Source organism: Hyperolius riggenbachi, chromosome 1 (assembly GCF_040937935.1).
Source record: "Hyperolius riggenbachi isolate aHypRig1 chromosome 1, aHypRig1.pri, whole genome shotgun sequence".
In the NCBI taxonomy this organism is placed as follows: domain Eukaryota; kingdom Metazoa; phylum Chordata; class Amphibia; order Anura; family Hyperoliidae; genus Hyperolius; species Hyperolius riggenbachi.
The window spans coordinates 191,467,069-191,480,244 of NC_090646.1; the positions used below are offsets into that span (position 1 = coordinate 191,467,069).

Here is a 13,176-nt window from a genome sequence, read left to right on the forward strand (position 1 = left end):
AGCGCGGTTAAGTTAGTGCGCACTACAGCAGTAGCGTGCCTACTTTGAACATTTTATTTGCGCTGCCACACTAAGCTGCATTTCTTAAGCAGTGTAGCTTAGTGAATCAACCCCTACTGATTAGTCTGAGAGGCAGATGCAGCCATCAAAAGAGCCACATCGGGCTCCTGAGACATATGTTCCCTGCCCTAGTACATTGATAATCGCAGTACCCCTACAATTTCCTAAGCGGGCCAAAATCGCATCGGATTTTCAGATCGGAACAAGGTCAGTGGAAAAGGGTTCTTAGTGATCAGGCGTGGCGGATCCCCAAGGACAATGTGGGATATTTTTTAAAGCAGATTTTAAAGAAGACAGGAAATGTATATTGCATTTTCCTCCTGGAGGACTCAAAGTGACAGAGCTGCAGCCACTAGGGTGCACTCTATAGGCATTAACAGTGTTAAGGAGTCTTACCCAAGGTCTTCTACTGAATTGGTGCTGGCTTACTGAACCGAGGTTTGAACCAGAGGTCTGCTGTGTCAGAGGCAGAAAGAACCCTTAACCAGTACACTATGCAGCCAGACTCTCAAACAAGCAATGTTTTGTAGAATTGTCACATACCCTGCTGCTACTCCAATCATTCCTGGGCTGCAGGTTTGCATCGCTGCTGAGTGATGTTTTTGTATCATATGGTAAGTTTATATTGTAATGCTTTCCTTTATGTCCTTGCAGGTTCTGCACTCTCAGGCATGGCATTTGGAAGTCAGAAAATCATGCATAAAATATCTGCGCCAGAACAGGGCCTACTTTGAAGCGGTAAGCAAACTAGTGCTCACTCAATTCTTATGCTGCCTTAATTTTTTCTTAAATGACCCAGGCATTGGTAAATGGTGGATTAGTCTGTCTGGAAATGCTTTGGTGATGACTCTACTCAGCTCATCATGAGATGGTTGACAGGAAACATAACCAATTATTATAGCAGTCCAAAATGTCTAATCCTAAGCAAAACATTGGAAATAGAAAAGGCTACATTACTAACTGTATGGGCGTTGTTGAACTGAGCGGAAGAATATTGGTGCACATGAGTGATCCTGCTCATATGACTTGGGATTAGTACAAATTGGCCCTTATCTAATTAACGTTTTCTCCCAGTAGAGAATTGGTTATCGTATCTTAACCGGTTCAGCGCCGCAGTGCCGAAAATCTCATGCATCCGAGCAACGTTCACCTCCCATTCATTCGCCTATAACTTTATTGCTACTTATCACAATGAATTGATCTATAGCTTGTTTTTTCCGCCACCAATTAGGCTTTCTGTGGGTGATACATTTTGCTAAGAGCCACTTTACTGTAAATGCATTTTAACAGGAAGAATAAGAAAAAAACGGAAGAAATTCATTATTTCTCAGTTTTTGGCCATTATAGTTTGAAATTAATATACGCTACCGTAATTAAAACGCATGTATTTTATTTGCCCATCTGTCCCGGTTATTACACCATTTAAACGATGTCCCTATCACAATTTATGGTGCCGATATTTCATTTAGAAATAAAGGTGCATTTTTTCAATTTGCGTCTATCACTATTTATAAGCTTATAATTTTAAATAATATAATAACATATTCTCTTGACATGCATATTTCAAAAGTTCAGACCCTTGGGTAACTATTTATGTTGTTTTTTTTTTTTTTTTTTTAATTGTTTTTTTTTTTTTTTTTTATAAAAAAAGTGTATGTGGGTAATTTTTGGTGTGGGAGGGAAACTGCTAATTTTAAATGTAAAATAATGTTTTTTTTTAATCAAAAATGTATGTGGGTGCAGTTTACTATTTGGCCACAAGATGGCCACAGTGAAAAAAATCCTAGATGCGAACCAGCTCGCATCTAGGAACTAAAATGCTGAGGAGTTGTTTCCTGGGGGCAGAAATACCGCTCTCTCTGGAGAGAAAGCGTCGGTATTTCTGCGGGGAAGTTAGATCGGTGAATGGGAATTATATTCCCATTCACTGATCGGGGGGCTAGCGGCGGGCAGCGGGAGCGCGCCCGATCGCGCGCACGAGCCGGCGGCAGCACCAGTGCCTATCTGGACGAGGAAGCTCGTCCAGATAGGCCGAACTGGTTAAAAATAACTTTTAGTACTAAAAAGCAGGGCTGTGGAGTCGGTACAAAAATCTTCCAACTCCGACTCCTCAGTTTATGAAACCTCCAACTCCGGGTACCCAAAATGGCTCCGACTTCTTGACTCCTTAGTCTAATACTTACCAGGGCTGTGGATTTTGTACAAAATCATCTGACTCCTCAGTTTATGAAGTCGCCAACTCCGGGTACCCAAAATTACTCCCGACTCCACAACCCTGTTAAAAAGTGGGTAAGAAGTCATATCAAACTTATTTTGAGTAATTTCTTGCTTGATGGGAGCTTTAAAAGGAACCCAAGGTGTGAGACGGCCTATGGGAGCTGCCATATTTATTTCCTTTTAAACAATACCAGTTGCTTGGCAGTTCTGCTGATCTTTCTGCTTAGTAGAGTCTAAATCGCACCCACCTGAAACAAGAATGAAGCTAATCTTGTCAGATTAGTCATAGACATCTGATCTGCATGCTTGCTCAGGGTCTGTGGCTTAAAGAACAAGCGACACCCATGCTAACCTAGAAATAAAACACATATATAAGTAGATATGTAGATACATGCTACTTCTACTTACATAACAGATGTATTGTGCTATCCACGTAATGATTCCTGTGAATTTTATAAAGGAAAAGCAGAAAATCCTATTCTAGGCAGTGGCCATTTTGCCAAGCTAATGCTGACATCATATTCTCCCTGACTCTTGTTACCCCCCCCCCCCCCCTTTCTCTTGTTAATTGCGTATTCATTAGCTGCCCTCCTCCCAGAGTCTTCAGACACTCCCACTGAGTTGTATACTAGGAACTGCATTTTTTTTTTTTTTTTTTCTTATCCAATCGCTGAGTCACCCTAGCCTTGCTTGTAAACACAAGTGAGCAAGGGTGTTTCAGATGAGAAGCTAGGCAGGGAAATAAATGGAAGAGGAAAAATATAGTATAGATAAAAAGAACCCCAGCATGCAACTGTTTGGCACTGACTACCCTTAGGTCAGTGCTCCTAAAGTTATGTGATAACTCCAAACCATAACAGCAGTAAAAAGTTTTGCAAGTTTTAAGGTGCAGAGGATTAGCATCTTTATCACTTAATGCATTCAGACCAGTTGCTGTTGAAATTTGATTTTTATGGTGACAATACCGCTTTAAAGTATTAGTCAGAGGATCAGCAGGACAGCCAGGCAATGTGCATTATGTAAAAGGAAATAAATTGACAATTTATCACACAGCATTCAATTTACATAAAAATTGATCAGAAAAACCCACCATTCCAAATCAACTGTTATGGAATAAAGATGTGAAATCCAATCGGATTTCTCGCTTGAATTAAAAAAAAAAAAAACACTTTTCGGGAAATCCAATCTTCTTTTTTTTTTTTTTTTTTTAAATCAAATTGCCATAAAATTGGATCATTTTTATGTATCGTGTGTGGCCATCTTTAATGCAACCAAACACAGTGCGGTCCTGCTCATAGATAGAGGGGAACTGTATAAGGGAGGCATTAGACACTAGGGAACTGTAATGGATGGAGGCGGCCATTAGACATCGAGGTTGGCCCGCGGTATGGTTCCATTTGCTTTATTTCGTCCCACTGTGTATTTGAGTTTGACACCGCTGATCCAGAGGCTTCCCTCTGCTGGGTCAAGTTGGACACACACACACACACACACACACACACACACACACACACACACACACACACACACACACACACACACACACACACACACACACACACACACACACACACACACACACACACACACACACACACACACACACACACACACACACACACACACACACACACACACACACACACACACACACACACACACACACACACTCTCACTCACACACGTATATCTATATACTGCAGTGAAAAGCACGTCCCCACCTATGTTCCCCGAAGCTCTAATGCTGGCTCTAATAGTTAAATGTGTCACAGGGGGACCTTTTGGTGGCGCAAGGTGGACCTGGGAGGCACGGGGGGGGGGGGGGGGGGGGTCGGGTGTTGGAGGGCCAACGGAGTGAGGCACAGGTGACGTCAAGCGGCGGGCGGGGTGAGTGGTTAGAACAGATATATCTGTTGCTTGACCGAATTGATCCGGGGGGCCATCAGGCGTCAGGGGCTTCTGTACACACTGCAACAAACACAATTGCTAACTTCCAGTCAGAGCAATATCCTGCCTCTATCTGGCCAGCAGACGCTTGTCAGCCAATCAGGTGCACTGTCATACACCCTTTGCCTGCTGTACCATACCTAGCAGGAATTACATAGATTAGCATTCAGGTGGGAGGCTTCGGTTGGACGCAATCGTGAATTGCGTCGTTTAACAGGGACGCCCCGTGTAGGCACATCTCCCACACGGTCCCCTCCCTAACCACTCACCTGTCAACCGCATCGTAGAAGCTGCAAAAAATAAAATTTAAAATCACAAACACTGGTCCACATGACAGCCCAGGGGCCCCAGGTCTCTCTCACTCACTGGGGCCCCCAAACCACCATGCGACACCTAGAGGCTTCTGTACACACGCAACATTATTGGCAGAGGCGCCCAGTGGCAGAGGCGGCTGTAACTGGCCGCCTCAGCTGATTTTAATCTAGTGTGTGTACTGGCCTTAGATTGAAGGCTGTTTCCAAAAGGTGAAGATGTCTGCACGCCATTCAGTAAAATACTCTGCATTTATATTAATGTATTAGGCATGTTGCCCAGCAGGGATTGGGACTCTATCTCATGGGCAACATTGCAGGGCCGACCACTGTACAGACCCCTCTCTTGCCTGCAGGCTAGTGACATGTTTTTTTTGCTATGCGGGAGGGGGGGGGGGGGGAGGAGGAGTGGCGCAGGTGTGACATCACGCGGGACTTGGGTGAGGAGGGGAGGACAGTGCTCTCGGCCGGTGCTTGATCAAATTGATCTGCCAGGCTGATTGCTGGCCAAGGTGCCGGGATTGGAGGGGCATCGGGGGCCGCTGTACACATCCAGGCGAGGTGATTATCATCCGCTTTTGGAGTTTCATCTAGTATGTGTACAAGATTTTATTTTCCAAATATAGATTTTGTTTGGAGCCCCCTTTCCCGTTCCCCAGTATGTTTGGAACTACAAAGGATGCGTGATTTGCCCTAGAATATGAACCGTAGCAGCTGAGATTCCTAAATTGTGAGCGAAATCTAGTTTGCTTGTTTTGTTTTGTTTGCTTTTTTTAATAATTGGAATGTGAATGATTTGTTCCAAAGTAATCCTTGACAGAGACTGCTGTTTTAAAAGCAAAACACATTTTCATTTGTCTGCTCTATATTGTTACTGCAGTTTATTGAAGGTCCTTTTGATGAGTATTTGAAGCGCTTGGAGAATCCACAGGTAAGATTCATTATAAATTTTCCACTACTTGATGCTATGCAAGCTGTTTTTTGTTGATCTTGTTCTTTGACTTCATTGTTAGTTATCAATTGATATTCATAGACAAGCAGGAGATTTCATTCAGATTAAAACAAAAGTCAGCCTGACATTTCTGTCCTCTCCATACCTTTTATTGCCATTTATGGGCCTTGGAAGGTGGGGTATGTGTGGGAGACTGATGATGTACCTGGATTTGTTTGACAGGTATGTGTTCTGTAAAAAGAAGTTAAGAATCTGAATGATGTAGTTGCTGGAATCATACCTATGATCACCCTGGTTGGGCCCACTGTCAGACACGTACACACACAAGATCAATTTCACGCGGAGAGACATTGAGGCCGACAGATGTGACTAGCCTGCCGGATAGCAATGCTCCAATGCAAGGACTGATCGCTGGTCGAGAGGGGTCAAGGGCTACTGTACACATGCTGGATTCTCATCAGACGCATTTTACAGAAACGCACTTGCCCATTCATTTACATTCAAAACAGCAATGGGTTATGCAGAAAAATGCATATAGCGATGCACTAAGAAATGCATGTAGCAGCATGTTGCCATGCTGTTGCACAATGTGCAGGTGTGCCCATCAAACAGTGCTGTCTATACACTGTCTGATGTCCCTTGCATATTGTACACAGAGGGGTGTTACTGCAGTCAGTTTACCAACATAAGTATGCCCAGGGAGATAATTCTGGTGATTAAGGGTCCTGTCACTGGAGAGCTTTTTTCGGGCCGTTTTCATGTTTAAAAAAATGCTTACGTTGTGGTAAAATTGCAACAAAATAGCCATGATTGTTGTTTTTTTAACAAATCTCGATCGCTGCAATTTTTTGCTGCTTTTTTTTTTTTTCCCTGTAGTTTTTAATGCAAGTCAATGGTAGTATTTTGTGTCTCCAGCCTTAGGTGGTCTCTCTCTCTCTCTCTCTCTCTCACTCACTCTCACTCACTCTCACTCTTGTACCTTTTGGTATTTTGCAATGCTCTGTATACCTGAGGTAAACCTTGGGTATGAAAGCACATACTGACCTAAGACGGAAGCCTCTGGATCCTGTAGAGGCTCCCCACACTGTCCTCCTGTCCCCCGTTGCTGAGTGCGGAGCCCCTGAACAATTCTGACGAGCTTGTCTGAATGTAGATTGGGCCCACACCCCTCATCAGGCATGAGTGTGCCATACTGCCGTGCTTGTGCCAGAAGAGCATGGTCCCGATGTTCCGGAGGGTCCCAGTGAACAGCAGGAGGACACAGGAAGCCCCTAGAGCATTCAGAGGCTTCCTCTTCTTTCATAAGTATGTGTTATCTTACCCTCTTAACTTGCTTCAGGCACTCTTTAACTTGTATCATAAGTTTAAATTATTTTTTTTTTTTTGTCTTCAAGGAATGGGTCGGTCAAGTGGAAATAAGTGCCCTTTCACTAATGTTCAAGTAAGTGATTCTTGTGATGCGCTCGCGCTTCTGCTGGGAGCATGGCCCACCTGATTTTGCAGCAGTTTTAACTTAATAAAATGGCGTGAACCAAAAAATACATTGTATAGTGCCTTAAAGCAGAGTTCCCCAACCCTGTCCTCAAGGCCCACCAACAGTACATGTTTTGCAGAAAACCACAAAGATGCACAGGTGAGGTAATTAGTGTCTCAGCAGAGCTGATTATCTACCTCTGTCACTACACGCGAAACATGCACTGTTGGTGGGCCTTGAGGACAGGGTTGGGGAACACTGCCTTAAAGTGTATCAGACGGATGGTATGGGGATATTTATACTTGCCTGGGACTTTCGCCAGCCCTATTAGGTATGTGCTTGCTATAACTGAATTGCTGTTGTTTATCCCCTGCTTATTGCCTGAAGAAGTGGGCTGTGCCTGCGAAACGTGTTGCATCTTTGGGGTATTTTCAATAAATGTGTATATCTATATATTTACAGTCCTTGGTGTCTGCTTTAACGGAGGCAAGTCCACCACTTCCTCCCAGCAATTTTTTAAAAATGTTATGTACTTTTATCCTTCTGGCGCCTCTGTTCACCTACCAATATATTTAAGTCCACCCCAGGTGGAGGGGTGATCTACCCCCTTTCTTCCTATCTACAGAGAGCGACTTCTTAATCCTGAGTGAGGACAGGTCTAATCTCCTCACCTGCCTAATGAGTGGTTACCTAGGTGGTAACCCGTGTTTGTGAGTATTACCATCTCACTGTTTCATTTATCCAATCAATTTTGACATACCACACCATATTGGGCTCTCGATTTTTCTTTAACTCTTGCTGGCTGTTAAAGGGAACCAGAGGCCCCAGAAAAAAGATTTTATACATACCTGGGGCTTCCTCCAGCCCCATACGCTCGGATCGCTCCCACGCCGCTGTCCTCCGCTTCCTGTATCCGGCGGTACCTGGTCCCGTAGTTTCGGGCAGTCGGCGGCAGCATGCGGCAAATTGTCCGCATCACAGGGGCTCCCGGCATACCCTTACACGTGCGGCTGCATACTGCGCAGCCGCACGCGTAAGGGTATGGAGGGAGCCCCTGCTCATGTGGACAATGGGCCGCGTCCGCCGGAAGTGACGGGACCCGGTATCGGCGGAGGATGGCGGCGTGGGAGCGATGCAGGCTCATGGGGCTGGAAGAAGCCCCAGGTATGTATAAAATCTTTTTACAAATCCGGCGTCTCTGGCTCCCTTTAAAGGTCCAGCTCTAGTGGGATCCCAGCCTTACTATGGTCGCCTTTGTTGTGACTTAGCCTTGTGACAAACACAAATTACTATTCTTTCATTTTTACTAATTAGTACAGTGATTTCTGGTGTTACTTCTCTTTTTGAGGTTCTTCAGGACCCTGCCTGCTCATCTTCCTTTTTGGGGTTTTGTTTTAATTTTGTTATTCACCAAGTTTCAGTTGATTTGATTTTTTTTAATATTTCTTTTTTTTAAGAAAAGAATTTGTAATTTATCAAGAGCCTGATGTTGCTCCTGCTCGTGTCACTAATAATGGATTCCCTGAAGAGGTATGTTTCATTTTCTGTCTTTTGTATGCAACTAATAGTGAGCAGCATGCATAACATTTTGAATGATATATTCTCTTATGCCAAGCTGGGCAAACTTATGAGCACCGGCTAAATGCAAGCAGATGAGAACTAGGTTTAGACTAGTTTCTTCACTGCACACAATGCAAATGGCTCCTGTAGACTTCTGAGAAACATATACTGTATGTATTTTCCATCATGGCCTCTCCGCATGTTTTAACTGCGCTCAGAATATTAAGATTAACAGCCTCCTACTTTAAGAAAAGCACCTTGACTGCTGCTTTCCTTGAGTTTCCTCCATCTCAGCCAATCTTGCACTCTACCCTGTGCCTACAGCTATGTGCACACTCTATAGCTGCTGCCTGAAACAATTGGTGGTGGTCTTTTTGGGTGAGATTTGTGTGTTTTTATTATTGTGCAGCTCTCCCGTACACACGCTAGATGACGTTCGGCCGAGGCCTCTGCCCAGAACCCAGTGTGTATGGTTTCATGAAGGCACAGAAAGTTCATCTCCTGTGTTTACATATTAGCACACAAATCGGCACGCCTTAGCACAGATCAGACAGAGCTGGCAGCTCAAATTACAAAGGCTTATTGAAAAAAACCTTGTAATGTGCGCTCACTGTTGTACATACAATCTAATATAAAAAATAAAAGTAAATTAATGTAATAAAGTCCTCAAACCACAGTCCAGTGACTACTTATTTGTCCATGGATCGCTGCATCAGTCACCAAGCATATGATGTCATTAGATCTTCATTCAAAATGCTGCGCTCACATGTATATCCAATCTTCTTATAATGTATCACTCAGAGAGAAAAAAAAAAACATAGTGTGATACTGCTTCAATCGGTTGCCTTTTCCACAACACCCAGTGCTGCAACCTATATCCTATGTGTATTCACCACGACTCATAAGGTTATGCAGGTCCTCACCATGTGAAATGGCTGCCAAGCCACAGACAGCAAACCAGCACCATATGCACTCTCCCAAAAGCATGCAGATATCCACCAGATCATAAGGAGCTACAGGCAAACGAGGCTGGCGTGGAGGAGCTCTGTTTGATACATGCTTGATTTTACTTTGAATATGTGAGTGCACTATTTTTTTTATACTCTTAACCAGTTCACCCCAAGGGTTTTTACCCTAACGGACCAGAGCAATTTTCACCTGTCAGTGCTCCTCCTTTTTATTCCCTAATAACTTTATTACTACTTATCACAAGAAAATGATCTATACCTCGTTTTTTTTCGCCACCAATTAGGCTTTCTGTGGGTAGTACATTTTGCTAAGAATTTTTTTTATTCTAAATGCATTTTATGGGAAAAATACAGAAATAATGGGAAAAAAATCATCATTATTTCTGAGTTTACCCATTATAGTTTTAAAATTAAACATTCTCCTGTGGATAAAACCAACACTTTTTATTTGCCCAGTTGTCCCGATTATTAAACCGTTTAAATGATGTCCCTATCACAATGTATGACGACAATATATTATTTTAAAATATAGGTGTTATTTTTCTGTTTTTGTTTTTTTTTTTGTTTTAGCCATAATTAAACTCTTATATAATAAAATTAATTTTCCCTTAGTCAACTATTTATTTATTGATTTTTAAGCTGATTTTTTTTTTTACAAGTGTTTTTTTTTTTTTGGGGGGGGGGGGTGGAAGTGTAATTTTTTTTTTTTTATTAATATTGTATATTTTACATAGTATGTTTGTGCTTGTGTGTAATATACTTTTTGGCCACAAGATGGCGCTAGTGAACACTTTCCCGTTAAGGAAGTGATCACTTTTTTGTTTTTGTTTTTTGTACACTTTATTAAACTGAAACAGTTTCCTGTTTTATGAATGGAGGTGGCCGCTGTTCGCGGTCACGTCCATTCACTTCAGGCATTGCGATTGGGTAGAGGACCGCTCGGTCCTCTTCCCCAATCACTTAACAAGGGATCCCGACCAAAACGGCGGCGGTAGCGGCGCGGACACGTGCGGAGCGTCGGCGGGAATGTGCGACGTATTAAAACGTCATGTTGCCGTTAATAGGCTAAAGCATGACGTTTTAATACGTTACTTTGTCAGTAAATGGTTAAATAAATGTGGATGGTTTTACGCTATGTTGAGTCCTTCAGTTGATAGGCTGACATGAGGGATCTGCTCTTGTGGTGTGTCATCGTTTGAGGATACGGCTGGGAGCGTCCCATCTGAGTACACTAAGCGCTGCTGCTGTCTTATAATTTGGACGGCAGAGAGTAAGGTGAGAGGCTGCGTATGATCTGGTGGATATCTGCATGCTTTTGGGAGAGTGCATATGGTGCTGGTTTGCTGTCTGTGGCTTGGCAGCCATTTCACATGGTGAGGACCTGCATAACCTTATGAGTCGTGGTGAATACACATAGGATATAGGTTGCAGCACTGGGTGTTGTGGAAAAGGCAACCGATTGAAGCACTATCACACTGTTTTTTTTCTTTTTTTCTCTCTCTGAGTGATACATTATAAGAAGATTGGATATACATGTGAGCGCAGCATTTTGAATGAAGATACAAAGGCTCATTACTTGCAGATAAGGGAGAATTAGACAGGCTGTTTTCTCTAAAAACACACAGGGTGTATTTCTCTGTATTTTACTTGTCTAGTGCAAAAGTTTAGGTCCACTTTAAAGGGAATCTGAAGTGAAAATAAACTTATGAGATAATGAACTGTATGTGTAGTAGAGGCCTGCAGCGGGTCGGGTACCCGCGGGTAACCCGAAATGCGGGTCGGGTTCGGGTACCCGAATTGATTTAAGCTGCGGGTAGCGGTCTGCGGGTGCGGGTTGCGGGTAGTGAAAGCAAGCTAAAAACCTTCTTTAGCTTTGGTTTGTATATAAAAATCTGTTTTACAGCTCAATGTTACTTTAAATGTGCACTTAAAGAGACACTGAAGCGAGACTAAATCTCGCTTCAGCTCTCATATATAGCAGGGGCACGTGTGCCCCTGCTAAAACGCCGCTATCCCGCGGCTGCACGAGGGTCCCTGACCCCCCAACCCACCCCCCGCAAACCTTGGTCGTCATTTTGGTCGTAGAATTTTCCTTCCTGGAGGCAGGGCTAACGGCTGCAGCCCTGCCTCCCAGCGCGTCTATCAGACGCGCATTGCCGCCTCTCCCCCGCCCCTCTCAGTGAAGGAAGACTGAGAGGGGCGGGGGAGAGGCGGAGATATGCGTCTGACAGACGCGCGTGGGGCAGGGCTGCGGCGGTTAGCCCTGCCCCAACCAGGAAGCGCTCCCCCGCATTACGGAGGGGATTTGGGGGGACAGGAACCCCCGTTAAGCCGCGGGATAGCGGCGTTTTAGCAGGGGCACACATGCCCCTGCTAGCTATGAGGTCTGAAGCGAGATCTATTCTCGCTTCAGACTCTCTTTAAGAAGAAAATGTAAAAAAAGTCGGGTGCGGTTCTGCGGGTATGGGTTGCGGGTATCAAATTCACCAGAAAGCGGGTCGGGTGCGGGTAGCGGGTCGGGTGCGGGTATGAAAAAGTGGACCCGCACAGGCCTCTAATGTGTAGTACAGCTAAGAAATAGAACATTAGTAGCAAACAGTCTCATATTGTTTCCAGTACAGGAAGAGTTAAAGGAAACCTGAGGTGATCAAATAAATTTTTTTTATACATACCTAGGGCTTTCTCCTGCCCCCTTCGCGCTTAGTCCCTCGCCGTCTTCCTCCACTGCCTGCAGCCTCTGTAAACCGGCCTGGTAACTATGGGAGTCAGGGGCTTACTGCGCATGCGCAGCCCGGCTGCACGCTCCCCCATCACACACCTGTCACCAGTAGAGTTTTGCGCCTTCTCAGTACTACTGCGCAGGCGCATAATGCTCCCAGCCATGGGAGCAAGACAGAGGAGCGTGCTTGGCCGCACTGTGCCTGCGCTGACTGGCCCCGATTTGCTGATTCTCTGGGCCGGATTGCACAGGCTGCGGAGGAATGTGACGAGGGAGCAATCAGGCCTGAGGGGGCTGGAGGAAGCCCCAGATAAGTGTAAAACTTTTCCTTCGTCTCAGGTACACTTAAACTTCACTTGTTATTTATCCTAAAGAGTTTCTCTGAGCTCTTGGACCCAACTGTAGCACCGGCAATCAAAATTGGATGTGTATGTACATGTGTCAAAGCCTCTTGCTCTGGGCAGCTTGTCATCTCTGCAGTAATGTGGGGATTTCTTTACAGCCTTAATAGTGCCTGTACACACTGCTGCACTTTTAAAATCGCATGCGTGTTTTTTTGTTTTTATTTTTATTGTGCAAGGTCTTTTGAAAAATCATGAAAATCGCAAAGACCTGTACACACTGGTGCAATACAATATTTTTTTTTCTATTTTCATGAATGCTTTACGGTTCAAAAATCGCATGCGATTTTAAAAGTGCAGCGCAAGCACAGTAGTGTGTGTAGGCCCTAATACTTAATAGAGCTACAGCTCAGATAGTATTATGCTGCAAAGAAAAAGTTTGAGCTTACTGCTTGTTTTTGGAAATGGATATTTGGCTGCACTTTGCAATTCCATTGCAAACAGACTTGAGCACCACTGGCTCCCTGAAATACCCTTTTATGTCTGAAGAGTAACGTAAATTTCTAAGGCTGTTTATCGACTGAACAGATTGGAGAATCTTCTCTGGTTCTGTCCTTTTTAAATAAA

General features: G+C 44.0%; 1 protein-coding gene across 1 annotated transcript in view; it reads left to right on the forward strand.

Annotated features, from left to right (window-relative positions):
• OTUD4 (OTU deubiquitinase 4) overlaps positions 1-13,176 on the forward strand; it is a 67,908-nt gene that overhangs the window by 16,928 nt on the left and 37,804 nt on the right. The window contains exons 2-5 of the mRNA XM_068279342.1: positions 715-798; positions 5,416-5,466; positions 6,882-6,928; positions 8,419-8,491. Coding sequence (XP_068135443.1) covers positions 715-798; positions 5,416-5,466; positions 6,882-6,928; positions 8,419-8,491 — 255 coding nt within the window. The remainder of the gene's footprint in view (positions 1-714; positions 799-5,415; positions 5,467-6,881; positions 6,929-8,418; positions 8,492-13,176) is intronic.